At 41.8% G+C, this 27903-nt stretch overlaps 2 protein-coding genes across 22 annotated transcripts in view; one reads left to right on the top strand and one right to left on the bottom strand.

Annotated features, from left to right (window-relative positions):
• The first annotated feature begins 903 nt into the window (after positions 1-903).
• LBR (lamin B receptor) lies at positions 904-27636 on the top strand. 5 transcript variants are annotated; one of them, XM_063613384.1, is made up of 15 exons: positions 919-1060; positions 3880-3959; positions 4923-5101; positions 6743-6943; positions 9169-9252; positions 9506-9695; positions 10739-10935; positions 13582-13636; positions 16267-16458; positions 17784-17887; positions 18810-18935; positions 22378-22546; positions 24502-24582; positions 24677-24799; positions 25682-27636. In XM_063613384.1, exons 3-15 carry the CDS (start codon positions 4937-4939, stop codon positions 25840-25842), a joined length of 1848 nt encoding a protein of 615 aa, XP_063469454.1. In that variant the 5' UTR covers positions 919-1060; positions 3880-3959; positions 4923-4936; the 3' UTR covers positions 25843-27636. The 5 variants fall into 5 exon arrangements, with proteins under 5 accessions (XP_055089639.1, XP_063469457.1, XP_063469454.1 ...); XM_055233664.2 differs by lacking the exon at positions 3880-3959 and having other exon boundaries at positions 904-1060; XM_063613386.1 differs by lacking the exon at positions 24502-24582 and having other exon boundaries at positions 951-1060.
• The window catches only part of DNAH14 (dynein axonemal heavy chain 14), a 59400-nt gene continuing 49469 nt past the window's right edge, over positions 17973-27903 (bottom strand). For 9 of the 17 annotated variants that reach the window (XR_010114601.1, XR_010114603.1, XR_010114593.1 and 6 more), the window contains 2 exons: positions 20237-20371; positions 17973-19745 (listed from right to left, as the gene is read on the bottom strand). The gene's annotated coding sequence lies outside the window, so the exon portion shown is untranslated. Of the gene's footprint in view, positions 19746-20236; positions 20372-24646; positions 25393-27903 lie in introns of those variants that run through there. The other 8 variants (XR_010114594.1, XR_010114604.1, XR_010114600.1 and 5 more) reach the window with 3 other exon arrangements.

Raw genomic sequence — 27903 nt, 5'->3', positions numbered from 1 at the left:
TTGATTAAAACCACACTACAAAATAGGGAACTTCAATGGACTGCTTTAAACTCTCGACCTCAAAGGAAGGAAATCAACTAACCGATAATGAAAACTAGCAGAAAAAAAAAAAAAGTTTAGGATCCGTAACAGATTCGGAGTCAACAATGACATGATTCAGCATTTTGGGGTTCAATTAAAACCAGGCTTGTAGGTTGCAGGTCAAGTTGTGTTTCAGTGTGTAACGCATAAAACTTCTTGTTCCACGCTCCGCGGTGTTGGGGATTTTCTACTGCATCTCGACAGCACCTCGGGTAACAACCGAGCCCCTCCTCGCAGCGTGAGTCGTAGGAGCCCTCGGCCATTCTTCCCCCTCCCTCCCGCCGCCGGTCCCATCATCGGTCCGGGTTCGCTTCTACGCAGGTTCAGCGGCCGCGGAGACAAAAGCACCCCTGCTCGCCTTCGATGCCGCTGCTTGGTCCAGGGGCTTCTGTGGGATTTTAACACGCTAAGGAGGGCACTCATAGTGTTTTACCGAGAAACGCTTTCGAGCTCGGATCTTTGGTGATCAGTTTAAGAATGTATTAGTTTTCTTTGTAGCTTAAAAAAATCTCGTTCGCCAAGCCACCTGGCGCCCCGAACACTCTGCTGCGAAAGCCGGGAGGGAAAGGGCGGAAGCGCGCGGGCTCCGTGTGCTGCGAGGGCGCCTGGGCAGCTGAGATAAGGCGGTGGCAAACGTCGAGCTCCGGGCCGCCCCGCCAGACTCGGTTTCCCCCCACTCACCGGCCTCCCCGGCGGCAGGGTGGGGCGGGGCGGACGCGCCACGGCGTGCGACCAATCGACAGCGCCAGGGATGATTCAAAAGGCCGAGGAGCCAATGGGAGCCCCGGGCAGCCTCGCCGGAGGGGAGGGGAGGCGAGGGGAGGGGAGAAGCGCCGCGAGGCGGGGCAGGGGAGGCGCGCGCCCGGCTTGCGGGGCGCGAGAGCGCGGCCGGGTAGCGTCGCGCGCGCGGAGCTGCCGCCGGGTTGCTGTGCGACTGTTATCCGGGAGCCGTCCGTGTCACCGCCGGAGCCTGGCGCAGGTGAGCGCTTCCACCCCCGCCCTGCTCCCAGCTCCCTGCGGCGCGTTCTTCGAGGGGCCGCTGAGGGAGGAGGCCCGAGGCCGGCGCAGCGGCCGGGCCGGGGTCCCTGGGCGCGGGGCTTGGCGCGGCGGCCTTCCCTTCCTCTCCTCGCCTCCTCGTCTGCTCCCCTCCTCGCCCCCTCGCCTTTCCTGGCCCAGTCGGGTGGTCGGGGCGGCGGCAGGCGAGGCTGGAGCTCGCCCGAGCCGGGCCCGCTGCGGAAATGGAGCTGGGGGTTTTAAACTGCGGACGTTTCCCTCCATGTTGGCGGCGCGGCGCGGCTGTGGCGCGGCGGCGGCAGGGAGGGTTCGTGGGCGTCTTTGTCCTGCCCCGCCGCAGTCTGGCTCCCGGCCCCTCGGAGCGCCCGTCTGACAGATGAGCAGACGGCCCCGCGGTCCTGCAGTAGGAGGCGGACAGGGCGCGGCGACCTGGCGGGACGGGGAAGGGGCTGCGGCCGAGGTGGGCTTAGATTCGCGCTGCTTGTCACTGGCTTTGAGGGTCGTGGTCGTCGCGGTGTGGTGATTCTCCAGGCACACTGTAGGGCTGCCTGCTCCGATGCGTTGAATTCCTTCGCCCGGACAGTCTCAAAAATCGGGTATTTAGGCGGGTGTGCGTGTTCCTGCTAAAGCACGGTCCTGTGCTTTTTCACCTTTTTGAGGGTTCATAAAAATGTTCTAATGACAGCCAGCCTCGCACTGCCAGTAGCCTCAAGGGGCACTTAGTAAGCACTTGCTTGCGGAGGGCTTTGTTGAAGGCGCTTTCCGCGAGTGATTACGGGGCCCGGTCGGGTGTTCGCACGAGGGCGCGGTAGATACCATGATCTGCGCGTGGACACCTGCAGCGCGAGGCGCGGCGCCTGGGCAGTGCCAGGGTGAACAGGCCTCCGGGGACCTTGCACGTAAACACGTGTAGATCTGTAGTTACGCATTGTAGTAACTGCTGTGTAGGAGAAGGTGGAGCTACGGAGAACAGCAGAGGGATCCTAATTTAGACTAGGCAACAAGTCCAGTTTAAGTTTTGTTTCTCAGGCTGCCTGGGAAGAGGGAGAAGAACGAGCAGGAGGGGAATGATGAGCTGCCTAAGGATGTTTATGGGGAAGAAGGCGCTTCTGCGTTTACAGCCAGGAAGGTGGCCTTTCTGTTGCTTCATGAAGCGAAGGGCGCGGAGCAAGGCCCGGGGTTCCTGTTTGCATTTTGCCTAGTAGGGCTACCGGGGCTCAGGTGTGAAAAGGAAGCTGTCGAACTTCATTCGAGCGTCGTGCTCTATGCCACATTTAGATGAATTTGGAGAAGTGAAGGAAAGATGGCTGGAGATCCCTGTAATGCTAATGAGCAGAGAATTGTTGTGTTCATAAACAGTAACATACCGGAGCTGGAATGTTTGAGGATTGCAGTTTCAGTTAACTGTGAAGTTAGCGGGCATCTGGCTTAATAGAGAAAAGCCTGAGGGTCTCCGTGTTTTTCCTGTTTATGGCGAATGAGGCCATTGTGTGCAGTGAACAAAATTTTTCTTTACAAACACACTTGCCTAAAACATCTCTTGTAAGAAAAGCCCGTGTGTATCTTGACTCCTGTAGGTGAGTGCATAGTGACATGAACAAATGTGGGGCTTTTGTGTGCCATCCTGGCTATTTCACTCCTGTGGGGGAGTGTATTAGGATGTGATTGCACTGTATCCTCACGTTTGACAATTGTGTGTGGATCTTGTGTAAAGTGGGGGTGCACATCATGTTGCTGGCTTCATCTTTTGGAACATTTGTGTATAAGATAATGGTCTTCTAAGAAGAATGCCGGTTCATTTTGTTTGTTTTTCAAGCAAATCTTAATTCTTCTTTTAAAAAGTAAGCTTTAGAGACCTAATATCCACCATATGCGTTAACTTGTTTAACCCCGAATAATTGATAAGAATCTTTTTGGCACTGGCCTGCGTTTATATTACACAGATACTGTGTATGTGGTGTGTAAGTGCAATGGAAAGATGCCAGTAAATAAGTTTTTAAGAACACGCAGAAACTGTTCAAGGGTCTTTTAAAACCTCAAGTAGCCCCTGCGTCCTGAAGGGCTTGTATTTCAAAAGTTGATAGTTTTTTGCAACTTGAGCATCTTCCTGTAGGAAGACATAATTGCCTTCTTTTAACTCTGGCTGACCAGTGCAGGAGAGCTAGTACTAGTAAGAGTGGTTTGATTTTGGGGGGCCTAGGGAGGAGGAGGGGGCTCAAGAGAAGAGAGAAGGAGGGTACATTTCCTTCCTCTTTCTTTGTACTTGGAGGCTCTGAGCTAAATGTTGAAATAGGCAAAGCTGGATGTTGTCACCTTCCGTTTTTATGCCCTTCCTCATGCAGAGGTGTTCACTGCCCCCCTGCTCCCTAAGCGCCCCTCAGGTGACTCAGCCAGGCCTGACTTCATCCCGAAAACTTGTGGGCTCCTCCCCACTACTCCAAGCCCAAACCCATTCATTACCCCAGTGATGCCAATCTCAGGTAGGTGTAGGGAAGAAAGCTGGCTCTCTTACCTAATGTGTTAATTGACTGACATCCTCTAATCACCAGATAAGTACTTGTGTTTTCTTTCATCTACCAACCTAGCTGCCATCTCTGTAAACTAGTAGAGCTTAAGTTTTTTCTCAGACGATTAACAGTGAAAAAATGTGGTGGTTAAGAAAGGCCTCCCTCACCCTGCCTCCCCTCCACCCTCCCACTACTCCCTTGGGGTAGGTAATTCAACTTTCTCCTTAATTCCACAGTCTTCAAAGGTTCCTAAATGTTGCTTTTATTGTATCATCAGCTCTTAACAGGAGCCAGTGAGGAATGTACGTTGATATGCTTGGACAACACATCAAGAAGTGCTTAGTTGGTGAAATGAAGGTGATTTGGGGGACAGCTCATATCTGTCCTACTGGCTGCCCCTTGGACGTGGCCCCAGCTAGTTCATGTGGTCCTGGGGAAGGTCGGTAGCCCTGGTTTTGTTGTGTGGAAATGTGATTCCGCTGGTCAGCTGATGGAGCGGCATTACTGTCTGGCAGCTGGAAGTACCCAGCTATCAATTGATATTTCAAAAAGGGTGGCAGACAGGCCTCACGTAAGTGGCCGTTCTTGCAGATTGCTTATGGATTCTTGGAGTATTGTGGGGCTTTGTGGGCCATGTTTTAAATCAGAGGAAAAGAATGTTATAATTGGGGGTCGATGTCTGCTGTAGGCTTGAGAGAGGTGAGCTTGGATGAAGGCAACCACCCTGGCTTAGGTGGGTGGTTGGCAGAGTTACTTGGTATGCATTTGTACTTTAGCTGTAAGAGTTGAAAGCTAAATAACCCCCAAATTTATTCATTACAGACTTGGAATTATTTTTCTTCCTGTTGTTGGGTTATGGTCATGTTAATTGTACATCCTTGATTTTCCCAGTCTGGTTTATAGTTTGCTGTTTTTAATAAAGGCAATTTGTTAAAAATGCAATTAAATACATTTTTAAAGCCATTGTAAGTTGATACGCAAATTTACAAATGAGAAAATGTGTCCTTTGTGACATTGTGCCTCATTTTCTGATTAGCAAGAACTATGATCACGGTAGGTGGGTAACATTTTACATAGTGTAAACTTATGGCGCCTATATACATTGTTATAATTAATCTTTAGTGTCACTTACATAGATACCGCAGTGGCTAAATCATCCTCTAAAATGATTCCAAATGAGATTGAATGTAGCCATTGTGGCCCTAAAAACCTGACCAGTCAATTCTGGAAAGTTGTATTTTAGTGATCAGCCTGTGGAAAAAGAGAAATACATAAATTGTGTATGTATCAACTCAAATTTTTTTCTTTAAAACTATTCAGGTTAATTATAGAAAATGCCAAGTAGGAAATTTGCCGATGGTGAAGTGGTAAGAGGTCGATGGCCTGGGAGTTCACTTTATTATGAAGTAGAAATTCTGAGCCACGACAGCACCTCCCAGCTTTACACTGTAAAGTATAAAGATGGAACAGAGCTTGAATTGAAAGAGAATGATATTAAGGTAAGAGCTCCTTTGGTTTATCAGAGTGTGTTTACAGTAAGTGGGAAATAACTCTAAGTATGGTTTCTAAGCTCAGGATAGTCAGTTCAGCTCGGTTTGAAGGCAGAGGATTGAGCTCTTGCTTTGGGTCACATACTGTTTTTGGCTCTGGGAATGTATGAATGAGGCATAGTGCCTTGTTCCCAAGAAGCTCACACTTACTGGGAAAGACAGCCATTTGCATCTGTTGGTCCCCTGGGTTTACTACGTTCTGTGTCTGGAGTTTGCTGTGGGTGGTGTTGAGTGTATCAAGGGTAGAGAAGAGCCCTGGGCTTCAGGGGAGGCTTTCAGAGGCAGTGACACCTAGCCAAGTGCTGAGAACAAACAGGAAAAACAGCAGTTGATGGGGCTGCTTCTGCAGAGAGGGCAGTATGCCAAAGTCGGGGGTCTGGGGGACACAGTCAGCCAAGTGCTGGAAGCGGGAAGTGGTAGTGGAGGGCTAAGCAGGAGCCAGGCTGGAGGGGCTTTTGTATTCCACGCCCAAGGGTTTGGGTTTCATCCTGAACACCAAGGATTTAATCAGGATAGTGACATTAATTAGATTCAAGTCTAGCCCAGGGCTTTTCAACCTGTCTGGTGAGGGCCTGGGTTTTAAGATATCTGATCCGTAGTATACAAACATTTATATAAAATGCCATAAAAATGAGTTACTAGAAAAATAAAGACATACAAAATAAACGACTCACAGTTTTACTATCAGATTCGATGGATATGAGATTACTTTGTCAAAATGCTAGAAACATTTCCATACACCTATTTCTCAATTTTGGTACTTGCACAGATTAGTAACGAGCATTTCTAGGACCCACGGCTGAGGATGACACTTTGAGTGCTCTAGACCAGGAATAAAGCGACAGATAGTCGATATTTTAGACTTCATGGGAGCAGCTCCAGGCAGTATGGAAGGGAGCAGGCATGGCAGTGTTCCAATACAACTTTATGGACAGTGAAATTTGAATTGTGGATAATTTTCACACTTCAGGAAATACTATTTTTTTGATTTCGTTTGTAATCCTTTAAGAATGTAAAAGCCATTCTTAGTAGGAAGGCCACACAAAAATTGGGGTGAGGGACTTAGCCTGGGGCATAATTTGTCTACATCCCTAGAAGCAACGTAAGGAGATTCGGAGTAGGTGGGGACACGGTGAAACAGTTCCCAGTCATCCAAGCTCATGTTTTATTTTCAAGATTGCTTATGTGTTTTGTTCAGAGTGAAACAGTGGTACTGTTTTTTGTTTTTTTTTTGGTTTGTGTGCTAATTTATTTTGTCCTATTGTCTCAGTTTTAATCCATGTTAATTATTACCCTTCTTGCATATGGTGTTGGAAATAAGTACAGCTAATTGGTTTAGATACATTCATTTCATGGAAATACCTTCAAAGAACAGGAATGGAAAGGCTGCATTTGTCTCATGAAAGATGGATCATTATGAAAGCATTTTCTGTTGGCTTCATCTGATCCATTCTCAGATCCTAAGATTTCCCGTGATGATTTTAGAGTTAATGGTAGCAGTTCCTGCCTTTGTTATCCTCTTCTAGTTTGGGTCTGTCTGTATGTGTTATGATTTGTGGTAAAGCTCTTTGCCTTCTTCCCCCTTTCTAGCCTTTAACTTCCTTTAGGCAAAGGAAAGGTGGCTCAACTTCCAGTTCCCCTTCCAGACGCCGAGGGAGTCGATCAAGGTCACGCTCCCGATCCCCTGGTCGACCACCTAAAAGTGCCCGCCGATCTGCTTCTGCTTCCCACCAGGCCGACATTAAGGAAGCAAGGAGGGAAGTGGAAGTTAAATTGACTCCGCTGATTCTGGTACTTGTGTTTATCCTTATACAGCCTTTTGTCTTCCCCTTTGTGTATATGTTTACTCAAGTTACTTGCAGTTAATAATATTAAAATGTCAGTGAAACATCAAATCTAAGGTGATGACTTTGGAAGTTTTCATAAAAAACAAATGTTTGGAATAGAAAGTTTTAAATATCAATGGAAAAGAATGTCCTTCAGTTACCAGAAATGCTATTTAATATTTTAGTTTTTAAAAAAGCAGTGTTCAAATTTGAAATAGATGTAGCTTGTAGATTGAACTGAGTAAGGTTTTTACAGTGTATGAGAGTTCATATCATGTATGAATTGGTAACACAAACCTGTATTACAGAAACATTCTTACTCTTAGCATCATTATACTTGATCACTTTACCTATTCAAATATGATGATTTCAGTGAAATTACTTTCAAGATGTAAGCTTTGAAATAACGGTGCATGAAGCCTGTAGATCTTGTACAAAGAATATTTTAGGTAGTAGACCAAAGATAAAGTATGTTAAGTAAAAGGAATAAAAGTAATCTTCTGTTCACTTAATGTTAACCTCTTTTCTGGGTAGAATGCACACAGACTTTGAGACAGAGTCTCTCTCTGTCGCCCAGGCTGGGGTGCTGTGGCGCAATCTCAGCTCACTGCAAGCTCCGCCTCCTGGGTTCACGCCATGCTCCTTCCTCAGCCTCCGGAGTAGCCGGGACTACAGGCGCCTGCCGCCATGCCTGGCTAATTTTTTGTATTTTTAGTAGAGACGGGGTTTCACCGTGTTAGCCAGGATGGTCTCGATCTCCTGACCTTGTGATCCACTCGCCTCGGCCTCCCAAAGTGCTGGGATTACAGGCATGAGTCACCGCGCCTGGCAACAGACTTTTAATAAACTTTAAAAACTGGATTATATACGTACTGCTCTGTAGTCAGCTTTTAAGAGATTTTAAAATATTGGGATAACCTTTCAGAGTGTATTTTTCTACATCGTTTTTGTTGTATTCTATGGTATAGATATATGGTAAATTGTATAGCTGTAACTTAATTGTTAAAGTCAGCTCCCTCAGTGATAGACATTTAGTGTTTTTCCTTCCATATTTTCACTCTGACAAACAAGTATTTTTATATAACATCTGATTATTTCCTTAGGATGGATTCTTACAAGTGGAACTGCTAGGTCAGCTGTATGGTGCACATTTGAGGCTTTTAATACATATTGCCAGATTACATCAAGAAAGTTTATAGTAGTATCAGTGTATGAATGCCCAGTTTCTCATTCTGAGTATTATAATTTTTTTTTTTTTTTTTTTGAGAATGTGGCTGTCAACCATTTTCAACTTACTGTTCTAACTTACATTTTGGATTTGAACATTGTAACTATTAGTGGCTCTCTTTACCACGCAGGGACTCCAGGAACAGATGCTGTGTGATAGTTTGTTAGCCTTTCATTTTTAATATTTAGAGACTGCTATATTTTTACAGTGTAAAGCCTTGGGCCTACTGTGTATTGCCTAAATATCCACTATTTCTTAATTTTCCATTATTGGCTATTTTGGAGCAGTGAATGTCTTTTTGAATGTCTTTTCTTTTGTTTTTTATCCAGTTAATGAACTAATTTACCAATTTTTGCTTTCTCTGCCTTTCATAGTAAATACCCCTAAAGTCTATCAATGAAATTATAACGTTCAGTCTAATTACAGGAAAGATGAAAGTTTTTTTTTTTTTGAGGCGGAGTTTCATTCTTGTTGCCCAGGCTGGAGTGCAATGGCGTGGTCTTGGCTCAATGCAACCTCCATCTCCGGGTTCAAGAGATTTTCCTGCCTCAGCCTCCCAAGTAGCTGGAATTACAGTCGCCCGCTACCACGCGTGGCTAAATTTTTTGTATTTTTAGTAGAGACAGGGTTTCACCATGTTGGCCAGGCTGGTCTTGAACTCCTGACCTCAGGTGATCCACCTGCCTTGGCCTCCCAAAGTGCTGGGATTACAGATGTGAGCCACCGTGCCTGGCCAGATGAAAGATTTTATGTAGAAATCTATCCAATATTTCAGAGACTGGGAAATTCTAGTCAGTTTTATTCCTTTTCATTTTTAACAAAATGAGGGTTAAATTCTTCAGAATTAAGGCTGTGAAAAATCTGTTTTATTGCTTGATTCCAAAATAGTAAGTTTTTACCATCATGTTTCTTTATAATAAGTTACAGTTCTTTTGATTAAATGTTTATATTCTTCAATTTAGAAGCCATTTGGAAATAGCATCAGCAGATATAATGGGGAGCCTGAGCACATTGAGAGAAATGACGTACCTCATAAAAATACACAGGTGGGAAAGTGTTCACTTTCATCTTGGTTGGTTTTTTTTCTTTTTTTTTGGTTAAAAGTGACTCTCCCTTGAGAAGCACACTGAAAATTGTAATATTTTATAACCTGTTCTAAAATTCTGTCCTTAAGACTGAATATAATTTCACAAATTTATTCTTAGTGTACAGCTGTATCGAGATGCTAAAATAGTTAATGCAGTAGCATTAGTGGTAGTTGTTCACTGCAGATATTTAATTTTTAAATTTTTCATTTAGGAAAAATTCAGTTTGTCACAAGAAAGCAGTTACATAGCTACACAGTATAGCCTTCGTCCAAGAAGAGAAGAAGTCAAATTAAAAGAAATAGATTCTAAGGAAGAAAAATTCGTTGCAAAAGAACTGGCAGTGAGAACCTTTGAAGTGACCCCCATCCGGGCAAAGGACTTGGAGTTTGGAGGAGTACCTGGTAGGCCTCAGAGCTGGGCCCAGAGAGGGCAGGTGGGGTGGGCTAGGGGTGGTTGCCACAAGGTGAACTGGAAAGGCCTCTCTGAAGACATCTGAGGCAGGCAAGGTAATGAGCCTGGTGGGAACCTGTGGAAGAGCCTTCCAGAGAAGGAACAGTGGGTGCAAAGGCCTGAGGTGGGAGCATTTTGGGGGATTATGGAGTAGAAAGAATGCCATTGTAGCTGTGTTTAAAACTGTCTGTTCAGAGGTTTTGAGCACAGAAGTACAAAGAAGTGATAAAGGAAGGTTGATCTGGGAGTTTGAATCAGACCTGAGGCGGCAGGGCCTAGCAGCAGGCCTCAGCTACCTGCATAAAATGGGATCCCGGAGGCTGCCCTACCTGCTAGGCAGGTTGATTGTGAGGGTCAAAGATCTGAAGTGTGCAGTTTTGGAGTTATTAAGTGGGTGGAACTGATGAAATTTTATGAGCTAGTGAAAGAAAAAACTTCCTGTCTAAATGGCTCAAAATCCTGCATGGCTTAATTGCTTTGTATTTTGTTACAATCTTTGGCTAGCTGGTCTGTTACAGATGCTGTCCAGCATCACTTAAAATCTGCACACATTACATGAACGTGACACTATTTTAATTGTTAGAAACTGAGGAATATAAAGTTTTTTGTTAAGATTAGGCTGATAATTTTTAGATGTTCTGATCTTCAGTTTGCTGGAGTTTCAACACGTTTGCTCCTTAGTGGTTGGAGGTCAAATGTTTTAGAGCTTGGTTGCTGAGGTGGGTGTAGCTATTCAAGTGTTGGACCTCTTTCTTTTTTTTTTTTTTTTAATTATTTATTTATTTATTTGTTTATTTATTTTACTACTTTGATGCCCATGGTTGCCAGGCCACCAGAGGTGACAGGTAGAGATGGGAGTTTTTGATGGTACATTAGAAATTGGTTTCAGCCAGCTAGCCAGATATGAGTTCTGATCTTAAAAAATCTAACATGATTCTTAAATAAATAAACCAGATTGAAATTTGAGCCTCGAATGTTCATGAATTGTTTGCAGGTGTGTTTCTCATCATGTTTGGCCTGCCTGTGTTCCTCTTCCTGTTGCTGTTGATGTGTAAACAGAAAGATCCCAGTCTTCTGAATTTCCCTCCGCCTTTGCCAGCTTTGTATGAGTTATGGGAAACCAGAGTATTTGGGGTCTACCTCCTGTGGTTTTTGATTCAAGTCCTGTTCTACCTACTGCCAATTGGAAAGGTACGTTTATGGTAATTCTGTTTTGTTTTAATAAGATGAGGTCTCACTATATTGCCCAGGCGCGTCTCCAACTTCTGGGCTCAAGTGATCCTCTTGCCGCAGCCTCCTGAGTCGCTGGGACCACAGGCCTGTGCCATGCTGCCCAGCCTTACAGTAGTTTAAAGGTTAGAGGCTGTTGTTGGTCATAACTCCCAAAACTTAGTTCATGAAGCCATTTCTCTTGTGTTGTTTATATAACACTTGCTTATTAAGAGGAACTTAAAAAAAAATCTGATTGAGATTTCTTGTGTAACTTTTCAAACCAAATAGAAAAGAATAGGCTATTTTGCAAAGTAGCCGACTCTTAGTGGAGGTTGCTGTGGAAAAAAAATTCACTCTTAGTCTGTGTCATTTCAGATGCAGCATTTTAAATGATTAATTGATAGGCTACTGGGCTCGATGGACTTTAGTCTACATCTTTTACTTTAAAAATATGAAAAGTTTCTAATTTTCATCTCTTTCAGAAGCTTGTTGTCAAGAACATTTTATGTTGTTTTAAGATTCCTGCAATATCTTTAAAGTTTGTCTCTCCGTTGCTAGGTGTAGTTTTTTCTTCTTTCAGTAGAATCCTTTGCTTGGATATATTTAAAGAAACGTGAGATTCCTTAAGTAATAAATAATTTATTTAAAGATCTTATTCTTAGGGCTTTGCAAGTTTGCCAACTGTCTGTAAACCACAGGATCAGTTTTACTGGTGAATGCCAGTGACAGGAGTGTAGAGCTGCAGGCTTAATACTGTGGAGTGAGACCATAACTTTAGTGGCTCTAGCAAGGATTTTTGTGATAAAGACCTTCAGTCATTTTTACGGTAAGGTTCTACAGTTAAATTCAGATTCATTTAGGGTAAGGTGATTTCAGAGTATCAAGGAAAGCAGTTTTGGTGTTTAAAGTCATATATGTATATACTCATAGACTAAAGTGACTAAAAGCATATATATTAAAATATATATTAATATTATACAGTCATTCCTTGATATCCTTGAGGAGTGGTTCCAGGACCTCCTGTACATACCAAAATCTGAGGATGCTCAAGTCCCCGATAAGAAATAGTGCAGTATTTGCATGTAACCTGTGTACATCCTCCTTGTATACTTTGTTACCTTTAGGTTACTTATAATACCTAATACAACGTAAGTGCCATGTAAATAGTTATTATACTGTATTAGGGAATAATGGCAAGAAAAAGAAGTCTGTACATATTCAGAGCAGATGCAATTTTTTCCGAAATATTTTGGATCTGGTTGGTTGAATCCATGGATGTGGATCCAATGGATACAGAGGGCTGACTGTGTATTTGGATCTATATATTCACAGATTAAAGCCCAACACAGCATTTACTAGACTCCTTTAATAGATGAGGATCATCTGAAATTAGCATGTGGGATTTTACTAATCCTGTGATCTCAAACAGCTTTTACATTTCTCCTGGGAGAGGAGGAATGCTAGCTAATGAAATCTGTAGCTAATGATAGGATAAAGTAGTTTAGCCCAGAGCAAATGATACTATATTTATATTTTACAGTTTGAAATGAATTGCTACACTTCTGAATAGTTATTTTGTGGGGTAAAATGTGGCTGCATTAGGCAAGTGGACTTTTTACTCAGCCAGTTTAGTTGGGTACCACACCTGTGGGTGTCTCTGTGCTGAATGCTGTGGGTGATGCCGAATGAAGAGAGGAGGTGGTTCTGATGCATGATGCGTGCTCACAGTCTCTCTCTCTGTCTCTCTTTTTTTTTTTTGTCGAGACAGGGTCTTGGTCTGTCGCCCAGGCTGGAGTGCAGTGGCACAATCTGCAACCTCCTCCTCCTGGGCTGAAGTCACCTTCCCACCTCAGCCTCCCGAGTAGCTGGGACCACAGGCGCATGCCACCAGGCTTGGCTAATTTTTGTATTTTGTATTTTTGTAGAGAGGGGATTTCACCATGTTGCCCAGGCTGGTCTCCAACTCCTGGACTCAAGTGATCCTCCCACCTTGACCTCTCAAAGTGCTGGGATTACAGGCATGAGTCACCACACCTGGTTTCTCACAGTCTCTTATTGCAGATAAAAGAATCACATGAAATGGTTAAATAACTGGATGGGCAATGTATATATAATATATAGCAGACCAAGTAAGCATATGAGTATGCGTCATCAAATAGCACTTGGGTCATAGTAGAGTGGATAAACAGGGTAGAGCCCAATTGAAAAGGACCCCACAAATGGAAGACAATGGAATCGTACTGTTACTTTGTAAGCAGTGGGCAGCCATTGGTAGATGTTTGAGCTAGGGATCCGCTAGATATAAAGGCATTTAAGCACATTTAGTCTTGAGGGGGTACACAGGAGTGTTGCAGGGAGCGTGGCTGTTGCAGTTGCTTGATCCTACACTAGGAAGTCATTACTGAATTGGTATTTAAGATAAATTCCTGAAGGTGGAATCGCATCATTAAAGGGCTTGCCACTAGGTTTTTTGAAACATATTACTAAATTTCCCTATTACAAGATATCTTCCTTCTTGGGCGTGTTGAAAATTAAGTGATATTAGACTATATATATGTGTGTGTGTATATATGTATATATGATGGTGATGTGCTTTGTAAATTTGTAAATTTTTTTTCTTTTAAGGTTGTAGAAGGAACGCCTCTTATTGATGGAAGAAGACTCAAGTATAGATTAAATGGTGATTTTCTTTTTTTAAGACTCAAATTGATGATTTGATAGCTTAAACTTCTAAGTGTCAAACTCTTTGTTAAAGCTGGTTAGACCAGAGTAGTAAGTGGTAAATTATCTTTTAGTAGTCGGAAGGGAAACTGTTTATACCTGTAGCCAACTTGTATAAATTATGCCATGTAAAGTAACATAGCCTCTTAGTCACTCTTGTCTACTTTCCAGTTTTATTTTCTTAATAGTGTTCATCACTGTTAGAAATCATTGCGCTTGTCTAGGATTTTATCACCTGAGGTGTTACACGGATGTGGGCATCCAGGTCACTCCTGCTGCATGAGCTGCTCTTGTCCTTGCTCATGTCCTCTGGCCTGTCCCTTGAATATTCGTCACACACTCTTCCTGGGCCTTTGCCTGGAGAACTTACCCCCAAATGTCTGACACCTGCATCTTCACCTCTATCTCGTCTCTGCTGAGAGAAGCCTTCAGGTTCCTTTCTCTCCCCTGCTCTGTTTTATTTTTCTGTCTGACATTTGTGCCTCCACACATCAGTATATTTGTCTCTTCATTAGGGTCTCTCCACTAGAATGTGGCTTCATGGGCTAGGACTTGGCTGTGTTCATTGTGACACCCTTGGTGCCAGGAAAATGGGCATGTAGTGGGTACTCATTCATATGTGAGTGCTAGATGGATGAGTTGTGAGCTTGCTGGGCAGCTCAATAAATGGGTAGACCTTGCTCCCTCTGGGTCCGGCACTATAAAGGCATGTGCTGAGTGCATCAGTCCAGCTTTGCCATTTGAAGACTTTGGCAAAGTACAGATCTATTTGGTAGTCTTCCTTGAATGACTTTCCATTTGACGAGATGGAGTAGAGTGTTTTCCTTTTCTTGAGAATTACATTATATATTTTAATGGTTGAACTTTTTATCCTTTCAATTCTTCATTTTCTAACTTTGGATACTTTGTTTAGAGACTTACCCAGCATCTACTCTGTCTGCAATCACTCTGCTGGGTTCCAACGGGGAAGCCAAAGATAGTTTAGACACCTTCTGCCTTTTATTGCCAGTCATGTGATAAGGCGTCTCCCCAGCTCCAGCGTCTGACCGCTGGTGGGTGCTTAATACTTGTCGTTGGTATTGTCAGACTTTTTGTTGCTTTTACCAAATTCTTTGCTGATGGAGCAAGTTTTAGAACCTTTGGCACCCTCCCTCCCTCTGGTGGTTCACTTGCCATACCAGGGAAGGTGAGTCTGGGGCGAGGTGGGTTGTTGACTTTGCTGCCAGGTCCTTTGATATTTCAGTGTTTTGTGTGTTTCTCTGTAGGCACCGATTCTTTTCTAAGTAGCCTTGTGTTATATTTTCACTTCCCTCTGAGGGGTGTGGTACATTCAGAGACTGAGCACAGTACTTGGACATGGAGCTCTTGGAGCCACTGGGGGAGTGGCTGGCCAAGTTGCTTGATCCTTTTTAAAAATTTCCTCATCTAATTACTCTGGTTCAAGTATTGAGATTTGTTTTTGAGATTTTACGATTATTAACTAAGGAGGTTCCTAAGACATGTTGGATGATTATTTTTAATCCACATAGGCTTGAGAGCAAAAGACTGCTTTGTCTAACCATTCTTTTTTAAAATGTACATTTTATGAAAGGTAAATGAATATTTTTAAAAGTCAGAATTTAAAATTAGAAGTTATTGTTTGGAGTATTTGTGGAAAATGTGGATTCAGATAATTTGAGACAACTATTTTACTTTACAAAAGGTTTGGTTTTAGAATTCTCATATAAATAACAGCTACCCCTTTTTTGCTTTTGACCGTTTATCCAAATGTGATTTGATGACTTTTTAGGAGCACAGCTCTTTGAGGCACTCAGCTCCCTTGAAAGCAAAACTATTTCTTTAGCCAAAAGAAAAAATTGGATCTTCCAGTGAGCCTTTCTGTGTGGCAGCAGGACTAGCCCGGAACGAGAGTTCTGTGGAGCCTCACAGGGCGGGTGCTTTTTAACTTGGCATTGCACTTGAATGTCCCTACCTGCTGTCCCTACCACCCCAGGTACTCGCAGTCCCCTGCCTGGCCTCGGGCATTTGTGTTGTGGCATCTTTCTGCGGGTGGCGTGTTAAGATCTCTGTTCTGGATAATAGAGTTTTACTAGAATCTTTTGAAACCATTATTGACAACTTGGTTAAGTATAAATATTTATAATTTTGTAACTACCAACCTAGCTCGGTGCTTGACCCCTGGTGGATGCATAATACCCTCCCCTTAGGTAATGGCATTCGACTTTAAAATGTGTGTTTGGCCCAGCTCTGTTAATAATTAGCCATTTGACTTTGTGCCTGAGAGTTTGGATTGTGGGAATTTTCAGGTTGCACTTCTTGTCTGTTTTCCTTTAATTAAAAGCAAATAATGACCATTTGAACTGAAAAAGAATCAATATGTTAAACTATTTGGAAAGTTCTACAAGAGATAATGGTATGTATATTGAAAATTATACGTCAGGACATTGCTTATTTGCATATTTGTGTGTATTTAGTCTGAATAATGAAATTAAGACTTTAAAAATGAACATTGCATTGTTTCATAGTGGCATAAGTTTCATGTGAGCCTTGGGTTAACATTAATTTTCCCCTTCCTTTTTTTTTTTAAAGGATTCTATGCTTTTATCCTGACATCTGCAGTCATCGGAACATCTCTCTTCCAGGGCGTAGAGTTGCATTATGTGTACAGTCATTTTCTTCAGTTTGCACTTGCGGCCACTGTTTTTTGTGTGGTCTTGAGTGTGTATCTCTACATGCACTCTTTGAAAGCGCCCCGGAACGACCTGTCGCCTGCCAGCTCTGGTGAGCAGTGATGAATCGCGTGTTGGATGAATGCGTCCCAGAGCCCTCCAGCAGCCATTTCCAGATTTGAGTAGATTGCTTTTTTTCTAACTTCTTTTTTGGGAAATGAAGTAAGAAAAAATGAAAAGATGAAGAAAAAAGTTAAAGAGATATGAATTTAAAGAAAGGAAATGTTTTTGCTTTTCCTTCATACTTTCTTATTCATTTCTTTTTTTTGCAGTTGCTTGATGACAGTAAGACGTTTAGTAAACTTACAGGCATTTTGACTTATGACAAATATTATTTCTTTGTCCAAAATAGTAAACACTCTTTAAAAAAACAAAAAACAACAGAGGTTACTGGCCGGGCGAGGTGGCTCACGCCTGTAATCTCAGCACTTTGGGAGGCCAAGGCGGGCAGATAACCTGAGGTCAGGAGCTTGAGACCAGCCTGGCCAATATGGTGAAACCCCGTCTGTACTAAAAATACAAAAATCAGCTGGGCATGGTGGCGCACACCTACGATCCCAGCTACTTGGGAGGCTGAGGCAAGAGAATCGCTTGGGCGTGGGAGACAGAGGTTGCAGTGAGCCAAGACTGTGCCAGTGCACTCCAGCCTGGGCCACAGCGCGAGGCTCCATCTCAAAACAAAACAAACAAAAAACAAAAGAAACGAGAGGTTACAAATTGGTTGATGCTGACCTAAAGTATTTAAATATAAAAGAAAGTCGCCTATCTAAAAAAATGGAGTGTAAAGTCCTTTGGGGGGCCCCCATGATTTTGGTTAACTTTTTTTTTTTTTTTTTTTTTGAGACGGAGTCTCGCTCTTTCACCCAGGCTGGAGTGCAGTGGCGCGATCTCGGCTCACTGCCGGCTCCGCCCCCTGGGGTTCACGCCATTCTCCTGCCTCAGCCTCCCGCGTAGCTGGGACTACAGGCGCCTGCCACCTCGCCCGGCTAATTTTTTGTATTTTTAGTAGAGACGGGGTTTCACCGTGTTAGCCAGGATGGTCTCGATCTCCTGACCTTGTGATCCGCCCACCTCGGCCTCCCAAAGTGCTGGGATTACAGGCGTGAGCCACCGCGCCCGGCTTTGGTTAACTTTTTAAAGAAACCTGGGGTATTTGGGCCCCCGGCTCCCCCAAAGGCTGTAGCAACTGCCCTTTGAGTTGGGCAGGCATCTCCTGGCTCCCCTCGTCTGTACCGTCCTGTCTGCCTCTCACCAGAGCTTTGCTCAGGCTCTGGCAGGCAGTTGAATTGTGAGCCTGGGTAGTGGGCAGCAGGGCCGTTTTAAAGCCTCCTGACTGGGTTTGGGACACTGTTTGGTTAAACACTTTTCCTTTCTCAGGAAATGCTGTCTATGATTTCTTCATTGGCCGTGAATTAAACCCTCGAATTGGTACTTTTGATCTCAAATACTTTTGTGAATTGCGCCCCGGATTGATTGGATGGGTATGTCTGTTTTTTTTTTCTTTCTAAATTTCAATTCAATAGGTCTAATTAGTTGCTAGAAAGAAATGTAGACCATTCAAAAATAAGCAGTGGATGGTATATTTTTAGGGATAATTGTGGCTTTCCATAAATCTATCAAAATATTTTCTCGTAAGTATTTTCCAGAGGTTTAAGATGCCCTGTTACAGGTTATGACAAATTAAGTAACTTTTCTTTGCTTTATTTTTATTATATCAGTTTATATTTATGTAGGAAAGTGATAGTGTGGATGAATTAATGTAAGAAAAAAGGCATTTTCCTCCTTTTTAAATTTTACCTAGTTTTAGGCTTGGAGTTGCAGATATAGAGCAAAGAGTTCCCTTCCACCCTTCATTCTGTTTCTCACAATGTTAACCTTGGAGGAAACCACAGTGTAATGATGAAGAACAGCAGATTAACATAGCGACAGCATTAGTTCCCAGGTCCACAGGCCTCAGTCAAGTTCACCAGTTTTTCCGCTGTTGTCCTTTTTCTGTTCCAGAAAGCTCGACAGGACTCCACAATGCATTTAGTTGTTATTTCTTCTTAGTCTTCTCTAGTCTAATAGTTGTTTAGGCTTTCCTTGTCTCTCATGACCTTGATACTTTTTGGAAAGTACTGGTTGGTTATTTTTTAAGAGTGTCCCTCAGTTTGGGTCATTCTAGTGTTCTCTTTGATTGGGGTGAAGTTACCCACTGTGACAGGAACACAAATGATAGCTGCGTCCTTCTCAGTGCATTGGGTCCAGGGGCCCGTGGTGCTGGGATGTCTTATTCCTGGTGGCGGGCAGGAGTTAAGGTGGCGTCTGCCAGGTGTCTCAGCTGTGAAGCTCACTCATGCCTGTGTAGTGCTAAGGTCTCTGGGGAGGTGCTTTGAGGCTATATACTTTCCCCTTTTATTTCAGGTGGTTATTAACTTGGTGATGCTTTTGGCTGAAATGAAAATACAGGACCGCGCTGTTCCATCCTTGGCCATGATTTTAGTTAATAGTTTCCAGCTTCTCTATGTGGTGGATGCTCTCTGGAATGAGGTAATTAATTTTAAGAGCCGAGGCCTTGGAGTCAGATGGCTTTGAGTGGGTGAGTGACCTGTCAGAGCCTCGGCTTCTTGCACACAAAGTGAGGGGAGCACGGCCTGCCTCCAAGGCTGCTTGTGAGGAGGATGACGCCATCCATGCGAAGCTGACGAGGGAGCGCTGACAGGTGGGAAGTTTCTAGGCGTTTGGGAGTGCTTCGGTGTTTATCAGCTGTTCTTGTGTTTAAAAGTAATATTCTAAATATTTAAGATTGGTGGATCTTGATTTTGTTTTTGTGGGTGGTGGTAATTGTGGTATCACATGAAAATGGATGGATTATTACTAAATTAGAATGGTGTTTCTTGGATTGTCAAGAGTCACCTAGTTTTTAAATAATGGGGGAGATGTCTTATTGTTAATGTTTTAAAATACAAAGACTAGCTCTAATTAGATGAATGTAAAATGAGAAATCAAGATGCATTGAGGAAACCAGTTGAAATAAGGCTAAGTTTCCATCTCGTGTGTTTTTTCATACATTGATTAGTCTTTCTACTAGTTGAAGACTGGTAAATGTTTTGTTTGTTTTCTCTGTCTCAGCCAGCATATTCCTTTTAAAAATTTTGTCTTCTTCAGGCTTATTTTACAAGTATTTTGATCATATTTACTGTTATCTTTGTAATTATCTCCAAATTCCAAGTCTAGTTTTCTTTCCATATTAAAAACAAATCTGGCAGCTGTACATCACAATGTTCCAAAACAAGTTTTAATGACAGTCTGTTGGGACAATCTGCTGACATTTTGAGAGAAGACCTTTTCTCTTTGAGCCTGAAACATTTAAAAAAATTGTATTATTTGGTCATCAATACTATATATCTCCCCAACCCCTGCCGGCTGGTCTTTAATTTTGGCCTTCTATGCAAAATCGCAGAGAATATTTAGTCAGAGCAACTTCGCAAGTTTGATAGTGGTGTTTCGATGATCTTCTTGTTATGTAGGAAGATTAGGGCCAGTTTGAGGTAAACCTCAATTACAAGTGGTGGGATTAGTGCTATCCGCTAATTATGGGTTCCTGTTGCACTCCTACCACTTCACAGACCCTGGCTCAGAGCTTGGGAAGCTGTGAAGGTGGTGATAGCACTACAAATTGACTTTAAAAATTCCAAGTCGACCCAAAATTAAACATGTTTTTGAAATTAAAAAACAGCTGTTTTGTAAATGCACTATTACCAGTGTAGCTTTGTTTGCTGTTTTAGAATGAATCGCCAAAAGAGCATATACAGTTTGCAAATCAAATGATATTTCACAGTTTTGCTCACCTCAGAGGCTTCTTTAAACCTTCCTTTCTAGTAGGTTTCCATTGATCAGTGATTATTTCTTCTGGTTTCTTCTATTAATAGCTTTCTGCCATGTTGTGGTCATCACTTTTTAATTGGCTTAGAAGTTCATATTTTCTATAGATTTAGCCAAACATTGACTTCTGTTAAAATTTTTTGCATCTTAAGGCAAAACGCTTAAGGCAATATTAACATAGCCCCAGGGGTAGAGAACTAGAGTTGGGAAATTGTTTTCTGTCTGTTCTCAGTATCTCAGCCAGATGATGATAAACTTCTTGAGGAAAGATTGTATTTTATGGTTTCTTTAGCATTCTGGCATGCCACTGGGCAATTAGCAGAGCTTAATAACTTTTGTCAGGTCACTTGATAGAAATCCCTCTGTATTCAAGAATGTGCTATACCTTAAGAAAACTGAGACTACCAGTTTAAATATGTATGACCCTTCCTCTGAGCCGTCCTTTGAAAGCCTTGGGGCTCAGGAGCTGGTGGGGCTAAGGTCCTCCCCTGACCTGGCACTGGGTGCTTACCCTTTGCCCTCTCACTGCCACTCACCACACCTGTTTTTATCTGCTCCCACCAATTTGTCATTTTTATCCTCTTTTGGACCAGGAATCAGATCACAGGCCTTGAGAGATAAGAATAAGACACTCTTGGGGACAGAAAGTTAAAACGCCGTGTGTCCTCACTTACATGTGGGCACTAAAAAAGTTGATGTCATAGAAGTATAAAGTAGAACAGAGGATATGGGAAGGTGGGAAGGGTAGGGGGAAGGGAAGGATAGGGAGAGGTTTGTTAAAGGATACAAAATCACCACTCGATAGGAGGAGTAAGTTCTAAGTTGTAGTATTCTGTACCACTGTAGGATGACTATAGTTAACAGTGATACATAGTTTGAAATAGCTAGAAAGATATTGAATATTCCTAACACAAAGAAATAATGTGTTTGAGATGATGGATATGCTAATTACCGATTGGATTTCTATATATTACATGTATTGCAACATCACTGTGTACCCCATAAATATGTATAGTTATTACTTGTCAATTTTTTTTTTTTAAAGAGAATAAAGTACTCTGGTAACTAAAGAGTGTAAGCCTAAGGAGCTAGATTTTGTGAGATTGGTTTTTCTGTTCCATGTGACATCTGTTTTTCTGTTCTGTGGCCTATTTGCTTTCTTTTCTGGAAAAAAATGCTATTTGGAGGTACCACTCTTTTTCTTTAACCTAGAACTTTGATTCTCCAACAGAGCTTATACTGGCTAATATTTCTACATCAGTGGTCTGTATTGAGGTTCCGGGTAGTTTAGAGATTCCCTCAGGCCAGACCTTCAGAGTGTTGATCTTGGTGGTGTCTCCGTATTCTAGAGTCTGGCCTGCCTGTGTCCTGGTCCAGAGGCGATCTGGCTCGTGCTAACCAAATCAATAGGGAGTACTGCACTTTTATTAATTTACATGAGAAGCGAAGCTGTCAGTTCACCATGTTGCCAGGCAGCTTAATTTCTTCTGTGGAAAATCTACATGAAATGCCAGATTATAAACAGAAATTAGATTGGTCCATGTGGAATTGAAACAAAAAGAGTTGGTGATCTTATTCCTTCAGCAAACAGATTTTGAACACGTCTCTCCATGGCGGGCAGTGTGCTAGGTACTGGGGTGGCAAAGGTGAAAACACACAGCCTCTGTCTTTTAGAGGCTTTTAGTGTAGTGGAGAGTGACTAGACAAGTACAGTAACCCAATTACTGCAGCTTACTGGTGGGTGGTGACATCTTAGAAGTTCCCAGGTCTGAGCAGCAGGTCGGGGGGCAGCACAGGGTGTAGGGCCTATGTGGAGGTTGGAGGAGGGGTTGCCAGCAGAGGGGAGGGCCTGGGCATGGGGGCATGGGAAACGCTTTAGAGATCTGTTATCTCGGGAGCATGAGCGAGAGGCTGGCGTGACAGGAGAATGTGATGGCAGAAAGACCTAGCAGGCCAGGGGAACCAGATCTCTCCTCCCCTTTAACAAAAAAATGTTGGTTGTGGACCCGCCCGTAGCACTTTATACATTTGCCTGTAAACTAATACTTTATTTGAATACTTTAAATGTAGAAGCTCCTTCTCCCTTTCCCCATCTGTATCCTTATAGGAAGCGTTGTTGACTACCATGGACATCATCCACGATGGATTTGGATTCATGCTGGCTTTTGGAGACTTGGTGTGGGTTCCTTTTATTTACAGCTTCCAAGCCTTTTACTTAGTCGGTCATCCAAATGAAGTGTCTTGGCCAATGGCTTATCTAATTATTGTTCTGAAACGTGAGTATTAATTTTAGTCTCAGTTTAATTTATTAAATATTATGTACTGAGGCTTTTATGCTCTGCTGTCTACATACTTGAAACATGCCATTTTGAATGGTCAGCATTAGCTCAATTTGAAGCCATTTATGATGAGTAATAAAAAATCTGCCTTTTGCAAAGAGAATGGATGGTTCGTACTTGGGTTCTCAGTAGTACTTGAAACAGATTATTTTAAACCATCTTGCTTTTAAATTTTATAAATTTAAGTTGTTTTAATTTGGTAACCATACGTCTTTTCTCTTGAGTGCCTGCTTTTTCTGGTAGGCATTTTATAAAGTAGGAAGATTTGTCTTGCCTTCATAGAGCTCACATTCTAACAGGAGAAATAAGACATTCCTACCTTGCTGTGAGGTGTGTGAGTGAGCGCTAAGAGGGGCTTAGATGATGGGTGTTAAAGGTAGAGAGAGAGAACTTCTTTCTGGGGAGCGTTAGTTTGAACTTATCGGAGGATATGGTGTTCGATTTGAGTTTTAGAGGGTAAAATGGGATGGGGAGATCGAAAAGTCAAGCACTGGGAACAGCTCAGCAAGAGCGTGTGGTGGGGAAGTGTGAGATGAGGGTGGGGAAGACTGAGAAGTCCAGTTTGGCTGCAGCTGCGGTCCACCAGGGCCAGTCATGGATTTTACTTCAGGATGAATTTTCGTTGTCCTTACGCTGTTCAGTAAACACTTCTACTAGAGGCTGGGCAGGGAAAATTAGCAGTGAACTTCAAATACAGATAGTTTTGCTACACTAGTTAGTATCAGTGGTAGAAGAAGAAATTCAAACCATTGGTTAAAATTAAGATTTAGTTTCACCAGTGGTTTGGTTGTCCATGTCATCCATTTTATTATTCAAGACAGTGTATTTTATAGCTCAGCTAAAAATGGGGAATGTCTTAGTCTGTTTTGTGTTGCTCAAACAGAATAGCTGAGACTGGGTAATTTGTCATGAAATTTATTTGGCTCATGGTTCTGGAGGCCAGGAAGTGAAAGAGCATGGTGCAGGAATCTGGCAAGACCCCGTCTGCTGCAGCATCCCAGGGTGGAAGGTGGAAGGACAGGAGAGAGTGAGGGAGGGCAAGAGAGTGAGGAAGAGCAAGAGGGGCTGAACATACTTTTATAACAAACCCACTCGAGATACTGAGCCCACTCCTGTGATAGCCACATTAATCTGTCCATGAGGGCAGAACCCTCATGACCTAATCATCTCTTAAAGGTGCTATCTCTCAACACTCGCATTGAGGATTAAGTTTCCAACACATGAACTTTGGAGGACACATTCAAACCAAAACAGGAAGTAAAGTTATTCTCTTACTAGTGTATTGAGGATCGACTATATAATAGTTAAATGTCAGTGATAAATTGATTTTTGACATTCTGAAATTCGGATAAAATTAGGAACTTGTAGACTTACAGTGGGATTCAGCATGTATTTAAAGTGCAGTATGTTCTGGTGCTGATTCTAAGCTAGTGTTTGATAATAAAATGTTTGTGCCATGGCCAGTAGGTATAACTAACAGATGATATAGCTTGTAATTTTGATTATACTGAACTCTAGTATTGATTTTATTGTAATGTAGGCTGTCTTAGAGTTTATCTCTTTCATGGATATAACTATATTTGTTTTGCCTTCAGAGTGTTTCCTAGGTGGATGATTAAGGTAGTGTGATAGATTTCGGAAGGGTTACCATCTTTTTACATAGTGGGATTTAGAGTTTTTGAGTTGTTCTTAAGAATCAGGCCAGGTGCGGTGGCTCATGCCTATAATCCCAGTACTTTGGGAGGCTGAAGCAGGAGGATCTCTTGAGCCTAGGAGTCTGCTTTGGAAATTTCCTCAGAGCATAGAAATCATTTTTAAGAGAAATTACAGATGCTATTAAGCATTAGAGTATAACTAAGGTATTAACATAGGAAAATATTTTAAAATTGCAGTTTGTGGTTATGTAATCTTCCGAGGTGCAAATTCTCAGAAAAATGCATTCCGGAAAAATCCCAGTGATCCAAAGCTTGCACGTAAGTATTGATTTATGTTTATATTGTATATATTACATGAAGGTTTTTTCTTTTTGTCTCGACATCATTAAAAATGTACTTTTATTTTAAATAGATTTAAAAACCATTCATACTTCAACGGGAAAAAATCTTCTAGTTTCTGGATGGTGGGGCTTTGTTCGCCACCCCAATTACTTGGGTGATCTCATCATGGCCTTGGCGTGGTCCCTCCCATGTGGTAAGCATTTCAGAAGAGTGCTAGTTTGACCGTTTAGCCGCCAGAAAGATGTGTGTGTGTGTGTCCTTTGTGTGGGACAGTGTGGCCAAGGTGGGTGAGTCTTTTTGTCCCCCTTTTCTACTGTGAGGTTGGCCTTTGTAGAAGCTCCTCTGGCTTCTGAGGGGAATTGGGAATTCACAGAGCCTGAAGTTTTACTTTAAGCCTAAAAGCAGTATTTTAAGTTTTCAACTGTGCCTGATAGCTTTTTTCTAAGTAGAATATATAGAAATTAATTCAGCTTCTTAATTCATGATTCAGTGTACCTAGATTGGGAAAAACTTTGGTTTTTAAGAAGAGAAGGAGATTCTGTTTTTCTGTGTGTCTGGCCTCATGGGGAGCTGGGGAAGCAGGGGAACGGGGAGCTATGGGAACCGGAGGTGCTTGGGGAGCTGGGGTATCAGGGGGAGCTGGAGGTACCGGTGGAGCCGGGGGAGCTGGGGGAACTGGGGAGCAGGGGGATCCAGGGGAGCTGGTGGAGGTCGGGGAGCTGGCCCGTGCCTGCTGCCTGTTTGGTGGCCCGGCCTGTGGTGGAGGACAGCAGTTTTTCTTCTTCGCTGGGGGAAGAAGGGCGAGAAATAGATGTGTATTAACTATGAGGACAGATGTTTTGATTGTGATGGATTGTTAGAATGGTTTCATCAGTCTTTGAGTAGCTTCTAATTTAGATATGACCTTCTGCCACTTCCCAGTGGGATTTTACAGTCTGATTTAATCTCCTCATTATTAGAGAAAATGAAGTACCTTGTGGTTCATTTTTAGAGAATTTGGGGGAAAGCAGGAAAAAATACATCGTAGTGATAATAAAAATATCTAATACTATGTACTATTAATTATTAACCACAGGTTTTAACCACATTCTGCCTTATTTCTACGTAATTTATTTCACCATGTTGCTTGTCCACCGAGAAGCTCGTGACGAGTACCACTGTAAGAAGAAATACGGCGTGGCTTGGGAAAAGTACTGTCAGCGTGTGCCCTACCGTATATTTCCATACATCTACTAATGCTCTTCTGGCTTATCTACAAAATACTCCTGCAATTCCAGCTGCCATTTGCGAAAACAAGGAAAAAAATCCAAAACTTCCTTTTGTTGCACTGACAGGATCTGTAAATTTTTTTTTTTCTTTTTGAGTCAGGACTATAGAGCCCAGTAGTTGATCTTTTAATATAGCCGTGTTTACTTTTATTAAATTATAGTTAACATAGGAAAAATACCAGTAAGGATGTGAGAATTTGCATTTTAATGGGAAATTTTCAACCCTTAAAACACTGAAAACAGGACAGTCTTAATATAAATGTACTGTGAAGAATACTATTGATGTTTATGGTTTCTGATTACTTTTCAAATTTTGATTTTTTTTTTTGCCAGTTGGCTTTTCTTAAATGAAAACACTGTTCCATTTAAAGTACATTTATGTTTTATTCAGTAAGAGAATAGAATTTTCATGTTTTTCTTTAAATCCTTTACTAATTATATAATTTGAAAGCAAAAAGAAGGGCCTATTATTAAATGCTGAAAGTGAAGAGCAATGAGATTATTAGCAGACACTGCTTAAGGGAGACAATTTGTAGCAGTTGGCTTAACCTCAACTTCTAAAACTACATTTGAAAATGTAAATACATAGCTTAGTTTTTTGTAATATATGGTGACTTCAGATTTTTTTGTACAGTATTTTGAATGTGAGATGATTGTCAGGACTGTCTTTTTAACAAAACATTTTCAGTATTTTAAAGTTTTGTAAAGTAATGTGAATTAAAAATTTTGGAACAATTAGAATTCATTCACTATTGTATAGAAGATGCCGTTAAAACATAGGAAGGGTATTTTTCTTGATCCAAAGTTTGTGAATTTGGCTTTGCTACCTCAATTGCAGGTGTTTGTTTGCCTTTATAAACTGTTGCAAATAGAAAAAAGATAGAATAAGTATATATTTTTGGAGTAACATCAATATTTAAAACATTTTTACACAGATCGGTGTTTGAAAATTTGCCATTTCAGGCTAATATTTTTATATATTTTTGACTTTTTAAAAGTTCAGTGTTTTTGCTACTGTTAAGCTTATGCAGTTTATACTGTATTTTTTATATATCCTTTATATTTACAAAACTTTACTCCCTGTAAAGGAGTGCTATCTTAAAAACAACTTAAGGGGTTAAAGTCGTTTCTTTAATAGATGTGCATAAGGTAGCTTTAGGAATTAAATTCTAGTGAAGTTGATATAGTCTCATTTTTAATTGTCCTGTAATGGAACAGTAGCAAATTCACTAAACTTTTGTGTTCAGAGTTAAATTGTTCTCAGTACTTTAAATGTAGGGGAATGTAATAAACATAGTGTATATGTTTGGGTTTTAATTACACATTTTATATATGAGCCATTTAGGTATGCAGTGTTAATTCTGTACTGCATTTGAAGTGTATGTAACTTAGCTTATGTTAATGCAATCATGAAGTTGGTTTGCTCTAGCGTCTTGTAGTCTTTAAACATTCTTTTAGTGAAATTGTCATTGTTTTATCAGTGCTAATGTGTGCAAGCAGTTTTTTTATTTTGCTTTTCTCCTGGCATCAGAAAGTGGTGTCCCAGCGTTTTCTGTACTGGATTGCACCAAGGAAGCTTTTGGGGAGGAAGGAAGGACATTAAATTCTTTCCCTGGTAATGAAAAGAGCCCGTTATCAATACAGTGCTGCAGTTTCTGGATATCAGCTACACTTTGTTTTTAATTTTGTTTTTGACATGTTTACTTGGCAAATTTTATAATGAAGTTTTAAGTTGAAAATAAATGTAGCAACAGTTTGATCACTTTGGAGCCTTTTTTTTTTTCCCTTTCTTGCTTCAAACTCTGGGATTTTTGAGACCAAGACAGGAGCCCTTAGATTCCTACCCCTACCCAGCCTCCTGTTTTCCTAGGATCATCTGTTTGGGACCCCTGGCCAACTGCTGTTTAAGACTCTCAGAATGTTGGAACTCAAAGGGGTTAGTTGGGAATCCTAACTCCCAGAAAATGGTCATGTGTTTAGTATTTGCTGTTTGAAAAAATACAGAAATGCTAAAACTAGGCCAGGCGCG

The sequence above is a fragment of the Symphalangus syndactylus genome, chromosome 19 (assembly GCF_028878055.3).
Source record: "Symphalangus syndactylus isolate Jambi chromosome 19, NHGRI_mSymSyn1-v2.1_pri, whole genome shotgun sequence".
Lineage (NCBI taxonomy): Eukaryota > Metazoa > Chordata > Mammalia > Primates > Hylobatidae > Symphalangus > Symphalangus syndactylus.
The sequence above is the reverse complement of the archived record's forward strand: the minus strand, read 5'-3'. Positions and strand labels throughout refer to the sequence as shown.

Bases quoted from the DNA above. Each gene is read 5' to 3' on its own strand.
- LBR (XM_055233664.2), top strand. From the start codon at position 4,937: ATGCCAAGTAGGAAATTTGCCGATGGTGAAGTGGTAAGAGGTCGATGG. The intron at 10,936-13,581 runs GTACGTTTATGG...TTTTCTTTTAAG, and splicing joins ACCTACTGCCAATTGGAAAG to GTTGTAGAAGGAACGCCTCT. The intron at 22,547-24,501 runs GTGAGTATTAAT...TTAAAATTGCAG, and splicing joins TCTAATTATTGTTCTGAAAC to TTTGTGGTTATGTAATCTTC.